The sequence below is a fragment of the Gymnoscopelus microlampas genome (assembly GCF_963454915.1).
Source record: "Gymnoscopelus microlampas genome assembly, chromosome: 8".
Classification (NCBI taxonomy): Eukaryota; Metazoa; Chordata; class Actinopteri; order Myctophiformes; family Myctophidae; genus Gymnoscopelus; species Gymnoscopelus microlampas.
Genome location: NC_139945.1, coordinates 50,534,705 through 50,558,841, shown reverse-complemented (window position 1 = coordinate 50,558,841; position 24,137 = coordinate 50,534,705). Strand labels below are relative to the sequence as shown.

General features: G+C 41.3%; 1 protein-coding gene across 1 annotated transcript in view; it reads right to left on the bottom strand.

The window, feature by feature from the left end:
* The window catches only part of LOC311050626 (neuronal tyrosine-phosphorylated phosphoinositide-3-kinase adapter 2-like), a gene marked incomplete at both ends in the record, with an annotated part of 51,566 nt that extends 28,851 nt beyond the window's left edge, over positions 1-22,715 (bottom strand). Inside the window, 3 exons of the mRNA XM_084064712.1 lie at positions 17,136-17,328; positions 20,305-20,317; positions 22,598-22,715. Coding sequence (XP_083920838.1) covers positions 17,136-17,328; positions 20,305-20,317; positions 22,598-22,715 — 324 coding nt within the window. The remainder of the gene's footprint in view (positions 1-17,135; positions 17,329-20,304; positions 20,318-22,597) is intronic.
* Between the last annotated feature and the right edge of the window lie 1,422 nt (positions 22,716-24,137).

Here is a 24,137-nt window from a genome sequence, read left to right as displayed (position 1 = left end):
TTGTGCATCGGAGATGTACATCTGTCCTTACATTTCTACCTATTCACAAATTTTGTATTCACCTGTTTCCTAGGCTGTGTGTTTTCCACTTCCTGTCGATTTCATTGGATATCATTGGTCATCTGACCAGTTTCATTGGATTTCATTGGATCAAATCGACAGGAAGTGGAAAACACACAGCCTAGGAAACAGGTGAATATCTGGCCTACCTGCTGCACATTAACCTATTCTGTTATTCAATGCTGCCACTTGATTGTCATGTCGGTGTTACATGCAACGTTTAGTACACTGACCTGTCCCTCACTTCATGTAATTTATATATGACTGGAGATACATTCCCATACATTTTATGCATACTTGTTGGCCAAGGCCGGAGACTATGTTTTTGTTTTCTGTCAATCTGTACGTCTGTCTGTCTGTCCGTCCGTGTGTGTGTGTCCGTGTGTGTGTGTGTGTGTGTGTGTGTGTGTGTGTGTGTGTGTGTGTGTGTGTGTGTGTGTGTGAGCAGCGAATCTCCGGCACCGTTGGACCGATCTGCATAGAACTTTGCACGCACACTCCCAGTAGGCTCTGTCCCAAAAATACACACTTCTTGATATGTCGAATACTCACAACATATCAATCAGATTTTTCAGATTCCATTCCGATTGGCTACGATTGGCTTGCAAAGTTTGCAGGAGTGGCCCGTCTTGCACAAAATGCCACAAATGCTGAACACAGCGTCCGATTGCTGTGAAACTTTGCACGCACATTCCCAGGAGGAAAACCCCTACCCCATGTTTAGGGCGGATTCACACTGCGGCCTTGAACCAGCCTTGAGGCTGGATGGAAGGAATACCTGGGAAGGAATTGGTAAAGCTAGCATCTATTATAAGTGTACTTTGTGAGAAGTTTTAGATTTTTGGAATGGTATTAGGTAAGGGTATAGCTTTTTAAAAAACATTGCAAACAAGTTAGACTCGCCCCCTATTGAAAACCTTATAAAACTTCTCACAAAGTGCACACGCTTTACCAATTCCTTCCCAGGTATTCCTTCCTACCAGCCTCAAGGCTGGTTCCAAGGCCGCAGTGTGAATCCGCCCTAAATTGGCCTCATGGTGGTGCTATAACAGCCCACTTCACATTTTGGCATATAACCTTTGATCCGTAAGGTCATACAGTCAAAATCCCCCGGATTCCTTGGATCTAGAACGGATCACACATGGGCAACATACGACCATCTCAATCCGGCCCTCAAAGTCCTCAAAGCAAAACAAAATGACCCCCAAAACTCTGATGGAAATTAATTTAACTCGACTCCAGTTAATTATTAGGTTTCGAGAGCCTATCAGGCTTCGAACCCTATTACATCTGTAAGAGTTCATTATTCTTCCGCCGGTTTTGCCAGTTCTGGCCTAACCGCGTGGTCACTTTTTATGAAATTCGGCAATATGGTAGAGGGCTATGCCAAACGGCGAAAACCCGAAACTCACAAACATTGGCCAAAGGGTGGCGCTGTAGCACTCAATTGAAATATGCCAACTTTGAACAGGTACAACTCATGCCCTGTTTGACCCACAGCCATGAAACTTCGATGCACACATGCGTCTCCTCATGCCTAACAACTTTCACACTCTGACTTTTGACCTCTGACCTTTAGATCTCCCACCATTTCGAATTCTATGAAAAGCAGTAAAAAAGACTCTTCCTTCGTACAGATTGAGCAATCTGTACGAAACTGTATACACATGAACTTTGGACCAATGCCGACAGACGTGAGCAAGCAGATTTTCCATAAGTGAAAACGTTAAGCTTTTATAAGCCAATGAAAATTGCAGTTTTATGACAATTATTCATCTGCCCCTAAAACATACATGCAGACTCGCATTTGTTTGACACTTTGCAATATTGTAGAAGGTCATTCCAAGTATCACTGAAACCAATCTTACTCCAATTGGTCAAAGGGGGGCGCTATAGCAATTTTTTGAAAATGCAAACTTTAAACAGGCAAAAGTCATGCCTCGTTTGGCCGACAGCCGTTAAACCTGCTTACACATGTGCCTTGACTCATGAGGAACACATGTATCACTTTGACCAGTAAGCTCTGCCCTTAGATTGTCTGCAATTTTGAGCAGTTTGAAAAACATTTAAATCCAGGATTTCTGAGCAATTTGCGTGAAAGTGTGTCATGTGTTTGAACTCCCTTTTCACTAGTTCAGGTGTGTAGGTTCAATAGCTTGATAGCTTAATCATCTGCCTTGAAACCACAGGGTTGCTGGTTCGAATCCCACCTCAAGTTGACTTCATTATAATTGCATTGCACACAACATGACTGTATCAATGAGGAACATATCTATCACTTTGACCAGTAAGCTCCGCCCTTAGATTGTCTGCAATTTTGAGCAGTTTGAAAAACATTTAAATCCAGCATTTCTGAGCAATTTGCGTGAAAGTGTGTCGTGTGTGTGAACTCCTTTTTCATCAGTTCGGGTCTGTTGGCCCAATGGCTTAATCATCTGCCTTGATACCACAGGGTCGCTGGTTCAAATCTCACCTCATGCAGACCTCTAACTCAATTGCATTGCACACAACATGACTGTATCAATGCATGTGCAATTGTTAAAGATAACGAGAAATGCATACTTGAAAGTAGTTATTTTCAATGTATGACGTAATTCATTTGCCCTTTTGTTTTGTGTTGTTGGATTCTCCTTTCTCACTATCTGATGCTGTCGATTCAATAGCTCCACCAGTAGAGTGTGAGCCTCATGTGCCGAAGGTCCCTGGTTCAAATCCCACTGATTACAGTTTACATTTATATTGCATTATACAAAACATGACCCTGTTAATTCAGACATGTGCAATTTTTAAACAATAACATGAAATGCTTTTTTGAGAGTAGTTGCTTTTTATGTATGACATACTTTCTTGTGAAAATAGCCGATCTACAATCTCACAACTTTTCAGATAGCAACGCGTTGTGAGCTTGTAGGTCGACTATTTTCACTAGTTTCCAGTCCGAGGAGACAAAAAAAAAACTTTATTGGTAAATGTTTTGTGAACCAGTGATCTACAGTAGTTAGCGAAATAGAGGCTTGGTTCATAATGGACGGAAAAACCTATAGATATCAACAGACACCATCAGGGAGGCCATATCTCTAGCTCAATGAGAAGAGAGGCAGCCTGTGAATCCTTAGGTCGCTGGTTCGATCCCTGTCCCCAACAATGCGTTGAGGTGATCATCATTTGGAATTCCCCCTATTCCCATGGATTGGATCCACTCATCACCAATCACACCTGCCACATGCACAGTACAATTTTTAGGTACTTTTACTTTACTACTCTACTCTACTACAATTACAGCAGATGACAGCTTTAGTTACTTGTTACTTTGCAGATGTAATTATTAATACAACACCTACAGTAACCACATACAGCCGATCTACAATGTGACGCGTTATGAGCTTGTATGTATATAATAAGCAACCCATGCTGTATGATAACTTACCACATATGAAATCCAATTCTGTCTATCCAATGGCTCAGTCTGTACTGTGGCCATAGCTGAGTGGTTAGTGAGCCCACCTAGGGAGCCAGAGGCCCTGGTTGCCCCAGGTACGATTCCAGGCCAGGCCAGCAAATGTGTCGATGAAATGAAATTTGTCCCTGAGCAAGACTCTTAACCCCTAATTGCTCACAGGCCCTCATTGGAAACAAGACCGCAAGGACTTTCATGAACGGACCTGGAATTATCCTTATCCTTTACACTGTCTACCCACAAGTCTATAGGTCCCTGGTTCAAACCTCAATTTAACCGGTCCAAATATAATTTACTGAACAAAAATCATGACTTTGTTAATTAATGCATGTTCACTTCTTCTCTCTCGCTCTCTCTCTTACTGCCTCTCTTTCTCACTGCCTCTCTCTCTCTCTCCCTCTCTCTCTCTCTCTCTCTCTCTCTCTCTCTCTCTCTCTTTCTTTTCTCTCTCTCTCTCTCTCTCTCTCTCTCTCTCTCTCTCTCTCTCTCTCTCTCTCTCTCTCTCTCTCTCTCTCTCTCTCTCTCTCTCCCCTTCTCTCTCTCTCTCCCTCTCCCTCTCCCTCTCCCTCTCTCTCTCTCTCTCTCTCTCTGTCACTGTCTGTCTGTCTGCCAGTCTGCCACTCTGTCACTGTCTGTCTGTCTGTCTGCCAGTCTGCCACTCTGTCACTGTCTGTCTGTCTGTCTGCCAGTCTGCCACTCTGTCACTCTGTCACAGTCTGTCTGTCTGCCAGTCTGCCACTCTGTCACTGTCTGTCTGTCTGTCTGCCAGTCTGCCACTCTGTCACTGTCTGTCTGTCTGTCTGCCAGTCTGCCACTCTGTCACTGTCTGTCTGTCTGCCAGTCTGCCAGTCTGTCACAGTCTGTCTGTCTGCCAGTCTGCCACTCTGTCACTGTCTGTCTGTCTGCCAGTCTGCCACTCTGCCACTCTGTCACAGTCTGTCTGTTTGTCTGTCTGCCACTCTGTCACAGTCTGCCAGTCTGCCAGTCTGTCACAGTCTGCCAGTCTGCCACTCTGTCACTGTCTGTCTGTCTGTCTGCCAGTCTGCCAGTCTGCCACAGTCTGTCTGTCTGCCAGTCTGCCAGTCTGCCACAGTCTGTCACAGTCTGCCAGTCTGCCAGTCTGCCACTCTGTCACAGTCTGCCAGTCTGCCACTCTGTCAAAGTCTGCCAGTCTGCCAGTCTGCCACTCTGTCACAGTCTGCCAGTCTGCCATTATTCTCGAAACCGCTCATTGCTGCTTGCAGCTATATTTAGTAATTAATATGGGTAACACTTTAGAATAAATGAATATGTACCATTTGAGTATACCTGCTTTCCATATTCCATCTGTATATACTGAAATGTAAAATGTTTATAATGTAACCGTGAAACAGACTGCCTTGAGTCCATAATTATCGCGTGTAATGCAATATGTTTGATATTGTGAGTGATACAGTTCAGCTGTAAAAAAAATATATAATATGCAAAATAGTCTGGCCTATTGTAAAGTAGTCTATTGTGTCTACCAAATTCATGCAGTTTTAACATAATTCAGCAGTATGTGTTTCAAGTTTCGCCCTGAAGTTCACCTACTGGAAGTATCTCTCTCTCTCTCTTAATGGCAGTTGGCAAACAGCTACATGCATTATCAAAATGTATTTACTTATTTAGAAAGGGAAATTATATTTTTTTGTTGTTGAGGCATTACTGTTAAATGTTAATTTGAATCATTATAAATACAAGTTAAGAAAAGATAGTACAATTGTACGTTAGGCCCACCCCTAGCACTGTGCCTGCATTCATAGCCACACATTCACCCTCAAAGTGGCGTTATCTGCGTTAGTATAGTATACTATTTAATAGTGTCATTATATGACATTCATAAAGGTACATTCATGTGTAGGGCCTACTGGTTTGTAAATTGTGCCATTCAGTCAGACAAATGCAATTAGTTTATTGAATTGTTCCTGCAGTAAAGTCTTCAAGGTCAGCTCCTGTCTGCAGTTTGGGAGTGTAGCTTGCTGCCAAGCAGATCCCAATCTGCTTGGCAGTCCTTAAGCAACTTCAGGACAGACCCAGGTCTCTAATGACCCCCACTTGCCCTAGCCTTAACCTCACCAAACCCAGACTAAACTTCACATTTTTTAATGAATTTCTCTTCTGAGGATCAATCAATAAATCAATCAATCAACCAACCAACCAACCAACCAACCAACCAATCAGCCAGCCAGCCAGCCAGCCAATCAATCAATCAATCAATCAATCAATCAATCAATCAATCAATCAATCAATCAATCAATCAATCAATCAATCAATCAAAACTTAACTCTTCTAACTGTGCTAAATCTTAAGTAAGACAACATTGGTGACCTATCGAGGCCGGACGCACGCACACACACACTACAGAGGGGGGAGGGGGCGGGACAGTTTGTTGTTATGTTATGCCAGAACACCTCTCCTTTACACCACATTTCGCCCTAAAATCTATCATGCCAAACCACTAACCAGCTAATAATGTTGCACTTACTTTCCACCCTTGCACATTACTCACGGTATTGTCTGTATATAGGCTACTCCATTATAGCGACCCGCGTCAGCTTGAAGATCTGTTGTTTTTCCTCATGCATGCCCCTCCCCCTTTGACGGTCCCTCTCTCAATATAAACTGATGGTCACTCGACCATGAATAGCCGGCCATGCGTCGGGTCCGGGGACCCCCATGAAGTATTCGCTGGGGTCCCCGGACCCCAGAGGAAAACATTAATTTCTCCATGGAACTGACCTCTCCAAACAGGTGATGGGCAGTAATTCAAGTCCTCTGCACATGATGATGAGATGGTTAGTTCTCTTCTCCTTCTGTTAGGCTGCTGTATAATTCCAAATTGTGCTGCGATATCGACTCATAGGAACCCATATAACTAAAAGTCTGCCCAATATTTTGAGTGTGCACATATAGTATGGACTATAATAATAACAAAAGACAACAGAAGGCTGATATCTATTGGCTCTGTTTGTGGTTCAAACAGGAAGGGGTCCTTGGGGCCAAAAGGGACTGTTGCTGTACAGCACATAACCCAAAGTCTGTTAATACTTTGACTATATATACTCATGGGATCTCCATACATGGGAATAAAAGGGACAAGTACTAACAAATAAAAAGATCTCCATATACAGTATGGCCATAAAAGGGACAAGGACTGACAGACACACAGATCTCCATATATAGCTATACAGTATCTATCACATCGGCAGTGGCATGTGTCGAACCCTAGAGGTTCTAGTAATTTACAATTACAATCTAGGCATTTTTCAGATGCTCTTATCCAGAGTGACTGGATCATGACCTGAAGGTACAGTATGGGGTGCCATGCCCTTGTTTGCCTTGCAGGTCTGGGTAGACGAAAAGTGGGTACACGCAAAGATTTTGGCGAAACGTGACTAAAATGAATCGACTCAAATCAAATAATGTTTCTATCCACATGTAGGCCTACCAGAAGATCTATATACACAGACAAAACATGGGAAATGTATACATGTGACATCCCCATGAGAAATCTATAGATAAACTGGAAGATGTAATAGCTTACCATGCAGAATTGTCTACAAAAATGATCATTGAGGTTTATAAAATTACAAACGAAAAACCACACAAACTTGGCATTGAGGTACAATCATATTGTCCACACACACACACACACACACACACACACACACACACACACACACACACACACACACACACACACACACACACACACACACACACACACACACACACACACACACACTCTGTGATATGTCTACTTTTAGCTCTTCTAGGAGGCATATATTTCACTATAGATTGTGACATGTGCAGATACAGAACTCTCCATGTCCCTTTAACATTCTTCCACTGGAGTTGTGCAGCTTCTCTGTACTTCCTCAAAATCTGAGCCAGCTGTTCGTGTGATGTCACAATTGAACCTAAATTGAACCTGAATTGAACCTACCAATGTTCAGAGCGAGCGCTGTGATCTGGGAGAGCTCAGAACACACCCGACACCAATTCTCTGAAGTCTGAAGTTTCTGAAGTTTATATGAGAGCTAAAAATAACAATAATAATAAAATACCGTTTCATCTGATTGTGGTAAAAAAATGTGTTACACGTAGATGTATAATCTCCAAGTGCTTGTATTCAGCTAAAAGCTAAAAACGGAAATGGGTGGGTAAATAATGAATACATATCTAGTTAGGTTTAGTCCTCTGTTATTTCATAGGAGAGACAGTCATATTTTTTTTTTCATTTTTAGATGTTCATTTGTTTTTAAAACACTGTGCAATGTTTTTGTGTCACTTGTCATCATAATCACCATTAGCCTATCTATATTTTGTTATATCACGACTTTAGGGTTGATGGGAGAGGTCAGTCTTATGTTCCATCAGCCCTATGTATCCTCAGGGTTGGGGTTAGGGATAAGGTTGAGGTTATAGAGTTACGGTTGAGGGAACATTTGGTTGAGAGAACAGAGATATTATGCTCTTTTGATGGGAAGCAATAGAGGCATGGATTTGTGACTTAAAGATAAGGTGTGTGCGTATGCATGCGTGCATGTGTGGTGTGTGTATGCGTGCGTGTGCATAGTGTGCAAGGCTGGGGCCAATGACACCTTGGCCCCTGCCTTGCCGGTGCCAGTTCTTCTTGGTATAAAGCAACCCATTCTGTCACCAATATGCGCTTAATTCTCACTCCCCAAAATGTATATTGGGACTTATTGGGACGGACATCCCAAAGAAGTGGAAACGGTGACTTCAGGCGCACAACATCATTGTACTGCAATTCTCTGGCAGGGTCCAAAGCCCTACAAGCTGACCCATACACCCTGTCCCCTAAACATTAACCCCTAACCTTAAACCCCAAACCTTAACCCATATAATTTGACCCCTAAACCCTGACCCTAAAAAATAGCCCTACATTCTGGCCCATCAACGCTGACCCATAAACCCTGTCCCTAAATCTAGACCTGTGACCATAAAGCGTGATTCCTAAATCATATTCCTGAACCATGATCCGTTATCCCTGACCCTAAACTTTGACCCCTAACCTTCAAACATAAAACCTAAGGCCTATAAGAAAGGAAAAGAACACGCTGTGGACTGCAACAGCTTTTACTTTCTGCTGCTACAAAGACAACAGCAATGTGGCGAGAGAGAGAGAGAGAGAGGGAGAGAGAGAGAGAGAAACGATTACTGCTGTGCTAGCCTAGCCAAAGGCCAGCTACAATAGTAGAGAACCCTAATCTATTGTTCATACAAAGCATGTTCTTATTAGTCAGCAGCTAATTGCATGAACTTAGAAAAGTAAGCTTCTGAGTGAGCCATTAACACTAAAATCATCGTAATGAATGAATGCAGCCAGCTGTTCTGGGTAAAAAAAAGATAAATGAAAAAATGCCAGAGGCTGGACTGCTCAATGCTAGCAAAAACATTTGAGCCATAAACACATGAGTTAAATTCTAAGTGTAGGCTATTATGAAATTGCTAAATGCGTTAGCTAAATAATAAAAACATGTACAATTAGGCCTATACTAAACACAGCAAAATGGCTGGGTGAGAAATGAATTATATTGTTATAAAAAAAACACTGCTCATTTCCACACACAAAAAAAAAGAATAAAAATAAGAATCGAATGACTACAGTCATTGTTCTGTCTTACCGTGTCTAGGTGGCGCTCTCTTAACAGCAAGCCAGCAGGATTGGAGTAGGAGAGAGGAGGACAGAGGAGGTGTAGTGGAGTTTATTCGGGGTCTCAGGCAGCCAGAGGACATCCACCATCTTTGTGTCCATGTCTGTCTTCCTGTCCATCTTCACCCTTAACACCGTAAAGGAGACAACTCCTCATCCTCACCTCCCATTTGAAGAGAGGGTAGAGTGATGGATGGATGGGTCCTTCCTTTTCTTTCTCACAAAGCACAAAATGCTCAGCTCCAATCACCAGAGAGGAGGAGAGAGACTATCGCTAAATCCAATGTGCAGCGTTGCTAATCCTTGGAGGAGAGGAGAGAAGGAGGAGAGGAGGAGGAGGAGAGGAGGAGGAGGAGGATGAGGAGAGGAGAGGAGAGGAGAGGAGGAGGAAAGGAGGAAAGGACCAGTGGCGACACATAGACCAATGTCTCCTTCCTTATTTCTTAAGGCTTGAAGGATCCTAGCTCCCTCTCCCTCTCTCTCTCTCTCTCTCTCTCTCTCTCTCTCTCTCTCTCTCTCACACACACACACACACTCACACAGCAACGGTCGCCACTGGAAACAAGAGACTGCAACCACGGCAACCTGACAGCATCTTCTCTCTGCTGGCTCCGCCTCTGCTGCTTCAGCTGTGTATATGTGTGTGTGTGTGTGTGTGTGTGTGTGTGTGTGTGTGTGTGTGTGTGTGTGTGTGTGTGTGTGTGTGTGTGTGTGTGTGTGTGTGTGTGTGTGTGTGTGTGTGTGTGTGTGTGTGTGTGTTTAAATATGTGTGCATGCATGCGTGCGCGTGTGTCACATTAATCACTTGCTCGCGGCACTGAAAACAGGCGAGTGAAGCAGCTTTGCTCTCCTCTACTAGATTTCTGATTGGCTGGAAGGTGTGCATTAAAACCTTTTATACCGCGACGACGGAAGATACTCGTTTCTAATTGGCTTGCAATACTCGTTAAGATTGTATATCAGGACACCTCAAACATACTCCCTGTCAACAGTTTAAGCAATGTTTTAAATCAGTGCTCATGATATATCCAATTAATTAAGTAAAACGTATGAACACAGCTTCTCTTTTCTTAAGTGGCCATGTTATCAGCAATAATGGACTCTGAGGTTTTCAGATATAGAAAAATAATGTTATTCGCATCTGCCTGTTTCATAATTTATATATATATTATTAAATATGAATTTAATATGAATGTAATATCATGACAGAATAGGCTTGAGAGCACAGGTGGGTACAGGCAGGGAAAGGGGCTGAAACCCCCCTGGAGCGTTCTTCCACTGCAGACCTGAAAGGGATTTGAGACAGGGTCCGAAGGACAGGGAAAGGGGCTTGAACTCTTCAGAGCATTCTTCCACTGTCGGGATACAGATGTAGAAACTGGAGCTGAATTGGTGCTGGACAGTCAATGATTCCACAACCAGGACTTCAGAGGAGTGTATTCAGAGCTAGCACAACCACGGCTTTCTAGGAGAGGTACCAGAAGTTCCACGACCAGGATATCATGATCTACCAGCTGGTGCTCCAATAGTATTCCCCTCAACAGTCAATCAGCTAGCGCATCAAACGCTAGGTCCTACTGTGTGGTCTCCCAGAATCGGTTGAATGGCCGCAAAGGGTCCGCTGTTTACCCTTTTCGCCACATCCAAAAACTAATGGTATATTCCAAACTGTACAGATGTTTAAGGTATGGTTCGGAATCATACATTTTAGGTCGGGCGCGAAACAACCCGTTCAAATCGCTTATTTAGTCAGTCTGTGGCCATGTTTCTCATTGTAGCCGAACCGGGAGCAGTACTGGCACCGGACGTAGGCGGGTTTTGCGGGTTAAATCAGTGAATGACACAAAAGTCTGTGACTGTGACAGTCACGTGACTCACTGTCTCCACACGTCACGCTCCGTCAAAACAAATTCGCCGGGAGGCGGCCACATGTAAAATGTGAGATGCAGTCGTTGGGTCATTTCTAAACCTAAATTCTTTTGTCAATTTGCAGGCGGCCTTTTGTTTTCTTGCTCATTGGATTTATTAGTACTTAGTGTCAGTTGATGCTTTGTAACCTATGAGTAAAATGCCAAATTATTACGGGGCCAGGCTGCCAGAATGGCTCTGTTTTGATATTGGCATTATTCACTATTCTCCTTTTTCTGCCACTTTTCGCAGTTCTGGCTTAACCGTGCATACGCTTTTTACGAAACTTGGCCATATGGTAGATGGTCATGAAAATCTATCAAGTAATAAATCTCACAATCTTTCGTCAAAAGGTGGCACTGTAGCACTCAATTGAAAATGCCAACTTTGAACAGGTACAACTCATGCCCTGTTTGACCTACAGCCATGAAACTTCGATAGACATATGCGTCTACTCATGATGAACAACTTTCACACTCTGACTTTTGACCTCTGACCTTTAGATCTCCCACCATTTTGAATGATATGAAAAGCAGTTAAAATCTATCTCCTCCTGGGATTATTTAGCAATATGCACAAAACCTTTTACACTTGAAGAGAAGTTTGTAAGTAAAAAATTTTAGCTTTTAAGAGCCAATGAATACTGCAGTTTTATGACAATTATTCATCTGCCCCTAACACATACATGCAGACTGCAGTAATGTAGAGGGTCATTCCAAATATCACTGAAACAAATCTTACTCCAATTGGTCAAAGGGGGGCGCTATAGCAATTATTTGAAAATGCAAACTTAAAACAGGCACAAGTCATGCCTTGTGTGGCCGACAGCCGTGAAACCTGCTTACACATGTGCCTTGACTCATGAGGAACACATCTATCACTTTGACTAGTAAGCTCCGCCATTGGATTGTCCGCAATTTTGAGCAGTTTGAAAAACACTTAAACCCAGGATTTCTGAGCAATTTGCGTGAAACTGTGTCATCTGTGTGAGCTCCTTTTCACAAGGTCCTGTCTGTTAGTCCGATGGCTTCTCTCTACAATATCTGCCTCGCAACCACAAGGTCACCGTTTCAAACCTCACCTCTGGCAGGCTACTTTGCACAAAACACGACTGCATCAATTAATGCATTATATGCAATTGTTAAAGATAACCTGAAATGCTTATTTGAGAGTATGTTTTTTCAATGTATGACACACTTCATTGTGAAAATAGCCGATCTACAATCTCACAACTTTTCAGATAGCAACGTTTTGTGAGCTTGTAGATCGGCTGCTTTCACTGGTTTCGGTTCCGAGGAGACGTACAATTTCAGGTTCATGGTCAGTATGACTATGAATAAGTGTATCGACTAAATAAGATCCAATAAAACAATACAACAACACAACAATAAAACAAGCGTTCGTAAAACTAGTTAACAACAAGTAGGCCAGGCAAAGAGGAAGGTAGTGTTTCCTGAAGAGGTGGGTTTTCAAGGCAGTGACTCTGCTGTCCTGACATCAGTGGGGAGTTCATTCCACCACTGTGGGGCCAGAACAGAAAAAAAGTCGTGACCGTGTGGATCGGCCAGAAGGACCCTTGAGCGACGAGGCAAGGAGGGAGTTGCAGTAGTCCAGGCGGGAGATGATAAGAGCCTGGATGAGCACCTGGGCTGCCTTCTCCGAGAGGAGGAATCTGCAGGACCGTGTCACTGATGCGATGTTTGCCGAGAACGACAGTTGATCGTCCAGGGCCACACCCAGATTCTACGCAGTCCGAGTTGACGTCACCACAGCATTATCAATGGTGATGGCCATATTCAGCAGTTAAAAAAATGGGGTTAGGCCCTACATGTGTGTGACAATGAGATGTATAGAAAGAGAAAAGAGAGCGATTGGTGTCTCAACAACTCATACTGTACTGTTTGAGTAGGGATGTTCTGATATAATTACCCCAAAAAAGAAAGCAACAGGTGTGTAGGAGAACAATGTTAATTTTGTCCACCCGATGTCAGCATAGCGGGAAGTTAGGTTTGCTTATATACGGTACAGGAATTTGAGGTGAACTCTCTGTAACCTGTTTTTTGCAGGTACCTGAGGAAAAAAGACAGTGAGCACAATGTGGGGCCAAAACACAGAGAGATGACACTTGCACTTAAAGCTGAGTTGCACCTGAGTTGGCTCTGTACTTGGACTGCTTTTTCCCCATCTACGCTAAATCTCTTTGCCAAAATAGCCGATCTACAAGTTCACAACAATTTGCATTGCGAGGCGTTGTGAGCTTGTACATGCATGGGCTATTTTTGACGAATGTACTCCCCAGAATATGGATGCTGGGGTTCAAGAGGTTAATGGCGTAAATTCATCGGAGATTTATAGGCCATAAAATACAGCGAGATGACAGTTTAACAACACGCTGTCAAATCTGATGACATTTATGTTGTTCTTGTGAGATGACAGGTTAACGAGACATTGAACCTGATCTAGGACCATAACAACATAATGAGATTTGGACCCTAATAAATCACAGTGAAGTATATCAAAACTGCCAGCTGAACACCAATAAATATTTATGCATGCATTCCACACACATGCTTATAAACACACATACACACAAACGGCCAAGAATAGCCATAAAATGACATTAAGTAGTATGAGCTTCTCTGCTATACAAACCGAGGCTACGAGGAGCTCAAATGAGTCGGCGGTTGGGAGACCTTGCGGTGCGGACCCCATGTCCACTGGGACACCAGCTCGGCTTTGTGAGCATCTTGGTAGTTTGGACTTTGTGTGAACAAACTCTTTAAGCCTGAAGCATTGATTTAGTCTCCAGCTCTATTTTTTCATTTAATTTAATATTTGATATTTCTCCATATTGCTCCATATTTCTGTCATGTGTCTCATGATGTTTGTTGTTTGGCCGCGTAGCTGCCTGAATGGGTTAAGAAGCGGAAGCTTAGTGTGTATCTGTCTGTCTCTTACAGTCATCATGATTTGTGTGTGGGGGGATCTCATTTTAAACAAGCTTAGTGCTTTATGAGCCTTCCAGTTTAGTAGACCTTGTATTGTGAATTTGTACTTCCATGTAGGCTACAGTTGTTCTCATGTCTTACTAAATAAAGTACATCAATCAATCAATCAATCAATCAAGCCATCTGGTAATCAGAAGTTCAACCGCTCAGCTATGTACTGGGTGAAGCAGAAAAAGTAATTTCCCCCTTGGGATGGTAATATTACTTTCTTTCAATATTTCACACGTTACACAAAGACAGTAGGCTACATGCTCCTCCTGAACATTAAACATGACATTCATTCAACAGCAGAGTTTGTCAATAGGAACATCCTCCAGGTTGTAATAGCACAGTTGACAACCATGACCTTTAAATAAATATGACAGTATTACAAACATGCATGCACGCACCCCCCTCCCCCACACACGCACGGCACGCACGCATGCACACACACAGTGGAGAGAGTGAGAGAGAGAGAGAGAGAGAGAGAGAGAGAGAGAGAGAGAGAGATTTTAATGTCTGGATATCAGAATGTGCTTATGTTGACTCAATGTTTTAGCTTACAGTTTATAATGCAATCAATTCATGATCTGAACAACGACACACAGCAAATGAGGACAATTTTCTCAATATCAGATATCTCTGCTGTCCAGCAGCAACCTGCTAACTCCAAAACGCTCATTGTTCAGGAAATGAAAAAACAAAATATTAGTTTTTCAGGAAATGAAGAAAACCTTATATTTTCAATACTGCCTCATCAAAGTTGGTATAGTGACTTTATATATTGTCAGATGTGTCATTATATTATCACCACTTTACCCAAATCCAGTGCAAGTGGAGTTAAGAGTTTCGTATGAACAGAAATCCAGCTAAAGTGGAGTTAGGAGTTCGAACAGCTGACAATGGCTCCCTGCTGAGGGAGAGGTTTCAAATGGGTCTAAATTCCCAAAAGCTAACAATGGATCTCCAAGCTCACAATGCATCACAACGTGTGAATTAATGCCCTGATGCTTCATGACACTAATTATATAGGCCTACAATAATAAACAGGACTTTAAATATTACAATAACTTCTGCAAAGAGGGGTTCACAGAGTTGGAGTTTCAGTAGGACTAGCGCGACAGAAATGCTATGAACTCCTTTCTTGTCACAATGCTCTCCTCATTAAACACTTAATAGATTTGAGAAATAGAATTACTTGTTTTCATAACATTAGCATCAGTGCTAAGTTCGATAAACAGGTACACTGCATAGTTTTAACAGACTACGGGCCGGGGGGGAAAATAGCATTGTTAGCCTACTGCTTGTTTATGTGCAGCTCCTCTGCCTGTGTGCATTCAGTCACTGTGCAGTGCGCTGTGATCTGAGCTGTAGAACAGCTAATATCAGGCAGGATCATTGTATAGGGAGTATATGTCCTTATACAAAAAGAGAACAAAATGTATTTCAATTTTGAGAATTATAATGGTAACAACTTCTACTGAGGTTGTTGTAATAAACATTAATTAGTAGTTAGTTAGACCCTTATAAATCCTTATAAGAAGCGTATTAAGTATTAATAGTATATGACCGTATAAATGTTAACAATATCATAGTAAACATGTTTCTTAGATTATAAGACATTTATGTAAGTGCTTATAAGAAACTTGTTGTTACTTGATGAATTGAAGTAAATTGAGGCCAAGATTAACAATAGCAAAACTATACTGTATATCAAAGATATGTTTATAAAGTTTTGGGAATGTGTTTTGGGTACTTCTGGGTACATTTCTGTATTACTTTTGGATAGTGTTGACTATCTTCTTTGGGGTACTTTGGAGTGATAATCTAAATTTGTTATTATTTCCCTTCGTTTTTAAAATGTATATTTACACAGGGATAAAAAAACATTAAGGTTTCATGGAAGATACTTATGATTTCAAGTTTGACAAATTCTAATCAGTTCCGTGTGCATCGGAAATGGAGATGTAATTTTTGTTGCTGTTTAATGTGTTTGAATAATCAAGACATGACAAAAATAAAATAATTCATTCATTCTTCATGAATGGACATTCAATTAGACCCACAGGTATAAGCTATTAACCACAAATAAAAAGACCATACATGCTTGAGAATTTTAATTTAATTAAATTGCTTCAGGTTGACAAATCACATACTGTTAAAATCAATCAAATAATTAAAGCTATAAGATTAGTTACAATAATATTAGGATAGAAGATAGATCAACGAAGATTTTTTTTTTGTGGAAAAAATATTGCAAGTCTTTGTTAAGAGTCCAGCGTTAATTTTAGAACACCAAACTTGTTTTTCCAAACCAAAATAAAGTGATTACACTATACTTAAAGGACAAGTCCAAACTAATATAACATCGGTCAAAAGTGTTTTTTTTTCTTCATGAATCTGTTATTAGTTGTCATTACACACGCATCCATACCTTGGTTGTCCCACACGAGCCATCGTAGTCTGCTAAACAGACCAACGGCGTATATACAGCTCTTATGTGTTTTGCCAAGTCCCGGAAAAGACGCGCTGCGATTGGCCAGTAGTCACTTTGATTGGCAGTTGTGCCAAACGCTCACACCAAAACATGATTTACGAGACTGTGGCGGCTCGTGTGGGACAACCAAGGCCTGGATGAGTGCGAAATGACAACTAATAACAGATTAGTGAGGGGGAAAAAAAACTTTTGACCACAACAAATAGCGTAAGTATAGCTATATGCTTATGGGCTCCACTCTATGCTATGGGGAGCTGCTGGGTAAACTGGACGACAGGGGCAATTATGCAAATAGACCCCATGGCCAGTCATTTGGTATCAATATATGTAGGAAAAAAAGGCTATATGTTATTTTAGTTTGGCCGTGTCCTTTAAATCATCTCAGAATGAGTTGGGACCAGTTTACATCATGATTACATTGTTTTTGACTGTTCTGATGGTTCTGGTTGTTTCAATTAAAAGTTAAACATATTGACTGGAATAACAAATCACAGTGCCATGTTGTCTGTCTTGTTTCTACTCTACTTGTTCTAGTTCAATATCCTTCAATATCAAATCTTCACACTTGAGTTCACGACAACCACACTTTTCAATGACGGTGTAAGAGTACATAGTTGTCGTGCCATCGGAGCATTTCAGCTCTACTTCCTTCTCACTGGTGGCCACTTCCTGACAGCAGGTGCATTTGTGCATTAAGCCATTTGTCTTTGTTGAATACCTTTAGAGACAAGAGAAGAACAGTGTTAGAGTTACTGGAAACAGAGCCATTGGTCACTTATATCTAAGTTATCTCAAACATTGGTCTTCAGTCAGTAATTAACTGAATACTGTATTTGTATAGAAAATATCTTACGTCTTAGATATCGTCCAAAACTGTTACTTTTCAGGATTCAAATTCGAGAATAGCAAAAACAGCAGGTCTACAAGCTCAAAACGCGTCGCTTTGCGCCACGTTTCGAGCTTGCAGATCTGCTAGTTTTTTTTCCGACTTTCTGTCTACACTGTCTCACTCTCATCTGCCTACTGTTTGTCTCTCCCATACTGTCTTCCTCTCAGGTGCCCTACTGTCTGTCTCTCATACACTATTTCAGCGGTCCTAGTGTCTGTTTCTGCTACAGTGTACATTATCTCCCTTTCAACTCTCCTACTGTCTGTCTCTGTCTCCTCACAGTCCCATCTACAGGTTTGTCTTGAGAAGTATTCCAAATAAATTATGCAGATTTGGTGATAGCCTAAATCTCTCCCATGAAAACCAAATCATCCTAGAATAGATGGAAATCTTACATTGAGTATGTTGGACAGCCACCGCCGCAGGATGTAATTTCAACTGGAACTGTTGACCTGCATTCAACAATTTGAGTTTCAGGACCAACTGGTACAGTTTGAGTTCCAGTGGAAGCACTGAACCGACCTGTACTAGGTTCAGTGACAGCTTGCATTTCATTGAAACTGATGAACGGACTTGTAGCTATAGTGACAGCTTGAGTGTTTTCGGAACCGATGAACCGGGTTGTAGGTTCAGTGACAGCTTGAGTTTCTTCAGGGCCGATGAACTGACTTGTAGTTACAGCGGTCGTTTTAATTCCTTCAGGACCGATGGACTGACTTGTAGGTACAGCAACAGTTTTAGTTCCTTCAGGACCGACAAACTGAGTTGTAGGTACAGCAGCAGGGTTAGTTCCTTCGGGACCGACAAACTGACCTGTAGTTACAGCTGCAGTTTCAGTTCCTTCAGGGCCGATGAACTGACTTGTAGGTACAGCGACAGTTTTAGTTCCTTCGGGACCGACAAACTGAGTTGTAGGTACAGCGACAGTTTTACCTCCTTTGAGAGGGATGAATTGAGTTGAACGTACAGCGACAATTATAGGTCCTTCAGTACCGATGAACTGACTTGTAGTTACAGCGGTCGTTTTAGTTCCTTCGGGACCGATGAACTGACTTGTAGGTACAGCAACAGTTTTAGTTCCTTCAGGACCGACAAACTGAGTTGTAGGTACAGCAGCAGAGTTAGTGCCTTCGGGACCGACAAACTGACCTGTAGTTACAGCTGCAGTTTCAGTTCCTTCAGGGCCGATGAACTGACTTGTAGGTACAGCGACAGTTTTAGTTCCTTCGGGACCGACAAACTGAGTTGTAGGTAGAGCGACAGTTTTACCTCCTTTGAGAGGGATGAATTGAGTTGAACGTACAGCAACAATTATAGGTCCTTTGGGACCGACGAACTGACTTGTAGTTACAGCGGCAGTTTTATTACCTTCGGGACCGATGAACTGAGTTGTAGGTACAGCAACAGTTTTAGTTCCTTCGCGACCGACAAACTGAGTTGTAGGTACAGCAGCAGAGTTAGTGCCTTCGGGACCGACAAACTGACCTGTAGTTACAGCTGCAGTTTCAGTTCCTTCAGGGCCGATGAACTGACTTGTAGGTACAGCGACAGTTTTAGTTCCTTCGGGACCGACAAACTGAGTTGTAGGTAGAGCGACAGTTTTACCTCCTTTGAGAGGGATGAATTGAGTTGAACGTACAGCAACAATTATAGGTCCTTTGGGACCGACGAACTGACTTGTAGTTACAGCGGCAGTTTTATTACCTTCGGGACCGATGAACTGAGTTGTAGGTACAGCAACAGTTTTAGTTCCTTCGCGACCGACAAACTGAGTTGTAGGTACACCAGCAGAGCTAGTTCCTTCGGGACCGACAAACTGACCTGTAGTTACAGCTGCAGTTTCAGTTCCTTCAGGGCCGATGAACTGACTTGTCGGTACAGCGACAGTTTTAGTTCCTTCGGGACCGACAAACTGAGTTGTAGGTACAGCGACAGTTTTACCTCCTTTGAGAGGGATGAATTGAGTTGAACGTACAGCAACAATTAAAGATCCTTTGGGACCGACGAACTGACTTGTAGTTACAGCGGCAGTTTTATTACCTTCGGGACCGATGAACTGAGTTGTAGGTACAGCAACAGTTTTAGTTCCTTCGGGACCGACGAACTGAGTTGTAGGTACAGCAACAGTTTTAGTTCCTTCGGGACCGACAAACTGAGTTGTAGGTACAGCGACAGTTTTAGTTCCTTCGGGACCGACAAACTGAGTTGTAGGTACAGCGACAGTTTTAGCTCCTTTGAGAGGGATGAATTGAGTTGAACGTACAGCGACAATTATAGGTCCTTCAGTACCGATGAACTGAGTTGTAGTTACAGCGGCAGTTTTAGTTCCTTCAGGACCGACAAACTGACTTGTAGGTACAGCAGCAGTTTTCGTTTCTTTAGGGCCGATCAACTGACTTGTAGTTACAGCGGCAGTTTTAGTTCCTTCGGGACCGATGAATTGACTTGTAGTTACAGCGGCAGTTTTAGTTCCTTCGGGACCGATGAACTGACTTGTAGGTACAACAACAGTTTTAGTTCCTTCGGGACCGATGAACTGACTTGTAGGTACAACAACAGTTTTAGTTCCTTCGGGAACGATGAACCGACTTGTAGGTACAGCAACAGTTGTAGTTTCTTTGGGACCGATGAACTGACTTGTAGGAGCAGTGACAGTTTGAGGATTTGAAGTGACAGGCCGTTTCCTTTTAATCTCCACATAGGTTGTTTCGTTCGTATGCACACAGTTGTAACGCAGGGTACCTGCACATACAAGGTAATATTTATCAGAGAGAAAGAATACAAGAACTGATAACAGTGTCTTACATGTACAAGTCGTCTGCGCATACACATTACAAAGCCACAGTTATTACAGACATGACATTTTAACATGGTTTGAAAGGATGTTACTACTGTATATACTATCAATGAATGGAAACACCAGTAAAACTGCATAACAAATGTTAATGAATTCTTACATGTTTTGCAACAGCCTTTCTTGTCCATTTTTTCTGTCCCCTGTAATAAAAATGTTATACACATTGAAATCATCAGATAAAAAGCCAGTTACTACTGGCTACTGACTAAAGCTTCTTACTACTGCACTTAATGAAGACTAACATCACATTTCACTTCAATCTTGCAGATGAAAGAAAATAAAGTCCCTGGACAGTGTTTCACTTTCACAACCACAAAATCCATTTCAGTTGACATTTATTAACAATACTTAAAAATATGCTATGATCCATATACGTATACTCACTGGAAGGCAGTTGCTAGGATCATATTCAGCACATTCAGTTTTGTGTTCAAGGACTGTGAGTTGGCCTGGAATGCATTCATACTTTGTACAGTTATCGCTAGATGGAGACCAGGTTTGTGAAGGCTGTGAGAAGATTAAAACAGATAAATCATAGACATACAATGGTTGGATGGAGCATTACAAGCATTAATCTATAAAGCATCATCTAATAAACCAACAGACCCAGGTTTTCTATTGAACTCACCTCAATAACATAAGATGTGTTGTCTGGCAGAAGAACAGTGCAGCTGGTCTTTATGCACGTTCCACAACATTGTCCTGTCACATTTTCATACGTGAAGCCCTGTTTGCAAAACAACACATCTTGTATTTTAGGCATCAACACTAATGAGCAAAGAACATTTTAAGAAGATGAATATGCTGCCTTGTAATACTTAATATATCATGTTGTATCTCCTGATAGCATTCAGTACATGTTTTGCTGACATCATCAACAATATTCATATCAAATTAGATTAGTGATCCTGTCATTTTGTGTTTGTTAAAGTTCCAAACAACACCATGCATTTATGTAAGAATAAATATGGTTTCACAAGCAGTCTGACATGACCAATTCTGTACATGATCACAGACAGATGATAGTTAGGATCCAGAGATTCAGTACATAGATAGTTATGTGTGAGAGAGGTGTGATTTATAGGCTTGATAAAAACTAAAACAAATAAATACATTGTGGATTGCCAGTGCTTTTTGGTTAAAACAATATAATAATTCCAATCCAATATTGAACAGATTATTAATGTTAATATTAATGCACATTTACCTGGGCACAGCTGCTGTTACATTTTATAGGTTCACACACGATAACATTCAGAGAAGTGATGGGATCCTTTGTTTCACTACAATTGCATTTTTTGCAAATGTCTTTGGGGATGGATACACCTGGCTGTGACAGAATGGAAAGCTCATTACATTTTGTCTGACGGATATTTTAAACGTATCAAAATAAAGTTATATTCAATGAGGATTGTCTGTAGCTCATTTGTATTGCAAATGTTCATGTTTGATTGTGAATGTTTACAAATCGACATCACAGCTTACCTTGTATTCAGTGTCATTGAAGACACAAACTTTTTTGGGTTCTAGAGAAGAAGTATAATGTTGAATATTTCAAATGTATTCAAACAGACATACACATATTCCTGACATAACCATCAAAGTCCATATCAATAAAAAATACAATACTACTGTATCACTGGAATCAATAAAATAACTTACGACATGTAAATGAGTCACAACATCTGTCGGGTAAGTCTTCTACGGTCATTTCAAACCCTGTTGGACACTTGTGTATGCGTCTGGAACACTTTGTTTTATTACACTCTGTGGGTGAAGATCAGATATACGATGGCATTTATTTGTGATAATTACCGTCAAAGTAGAAAATATATGCATATATGATGCATATCATGATAAATAAAGTCTGTCCTTTGTAGAACATCAGGAACATTTTCAAATCAAGATATTTCAGAAATACTATGTTGATTATTTGTATTGGATCCAGAACAACAAAACCAATTTTCTATCATTTTGAAAGCCTGACATTTTGTTACATCATATATTAGGCCTATTAGTTCATTGTTTGTTTTGCGGCATTCAAATGTTCTGAGTAGCTCTGTGGCTTTTATTGAAATGTTAGTTTGAGCTAATAAAGTTTTATATTTGGAAATACACTGTGACTTTATTATTGTATACTGTGTGGGTCACATTTGGCATATTAACACCATGACTCTGGAAAGGATTGTATAATTTAATGCTACTCTTTTATGTTGACATACAAACAAGGTTCAAACTCACCACATTTGGATACTGGACAGCAGTCTATGGTTTTGTTGACCAGCACCTGTCCATCCTGGTCACAGCTAGGAGCAGGTGGTGGGGTTGTACAAGCCACTGGCTCACACTCAACACTCATTGAGGTTTCATCGCAAGTACACTGCTGACAATTACTTCTCCATGTGTCACCCACCTGTATCAGACACAATGTTAGTACCAACCAAACATCTAACAAAACATTTGTATCTGTCTGTCATACACCATAAAATGTACACAAACATATTACTCCTATGTGTGTCTCTCTGTCTTTCTCTCTTTCTCTCTGTCTCTCTGTCTCTCTGTCTGTCTGTCTGTCTGTCTGTCTGTCTGTCTGTACATTAGTAAAAAAGTATTAAACAATGGCAGCAATATAAACAAATAGAGGTCGAAATCACATAACATCTACCTGTTTAGGCTTGCCGTCAGGACCGGCACAACCTGATAGAACACAAAGGTCAGATGTATCTCCTTAAAACAACAACAACAACAATAATAATAATAATGATCATCATCAAGAACATATCCTATTTTATAAATATTTGGGCTTACAGGTGGAAACACAGGCCTCCGACTTTGAACTGAACAACACAGTTCCTTCAGGGCAGAAACATCCTTCATGAGACGCAGAAATTCTTGACCTTTTCACCAAATTCTTTTCATTGTATCTAAGAATGAAGAAATACATCACAGAATTATGGTGGGAGATCACAATAATGTTACTTAATGTTGTGTACTGGAGTACAGCAGAGAATAAAATGTATATGTAATAGAGCACCGAAGTCTGACTTCATTACCGCAAGAGGGCACTATCAGTGGTGTGTTCTAGATTTTTTGGAGGGTATACTATAATTATTTCCTCCCTCCCACACGCACGGCACGCACACATATAATTAATTCATTTTTAAAATGTGCACACACGCGTATATGGCCACGCATGTATAATTCATTCATTACAAAAAATCGCATCTTGTCATATAAGAACTGTGTTCCAAAAATAAACAAACCACCCGCCGATTTTGCTCATATGGATATGAAGCATTAGCACATGAATTAGGCTATAGTATATTATATGTGTAAAAATATTGTCTTAACTACAGCAGGTACCTTCCATTACATGTTGTTTGTGAAGAAGTTGGACCACAAGCCTTGTAGATCTGGCCCTTGGGGCATTTATATCCTGAAACAAGAAGAAGCAGATTAAGAATCAAGCTGATACAGAAAGGTAGTCAGAATATTATTTACAACTCTAAACAACTATTTTGAGACACAACAAAAGAAAACCTTACCACATTGTCCATTTGTATGATTCCTCCAATCAACACAGATTGTGCTTTCTGCACATTTTGAAGCGTACGTCTTCGTAATGTTACAGCCCACCAAGGTCATGTTCGTGTAACAAACGTCAGCCTGACAGGCTTTATAGTATGGTGTTGGTGAAACGACTTTGTGGCATTTCTCAAAAGCCCTTTGTGTTCAAATAAAGTACACTTGTGTTAGTGTGTGAATACATTACACAGATATT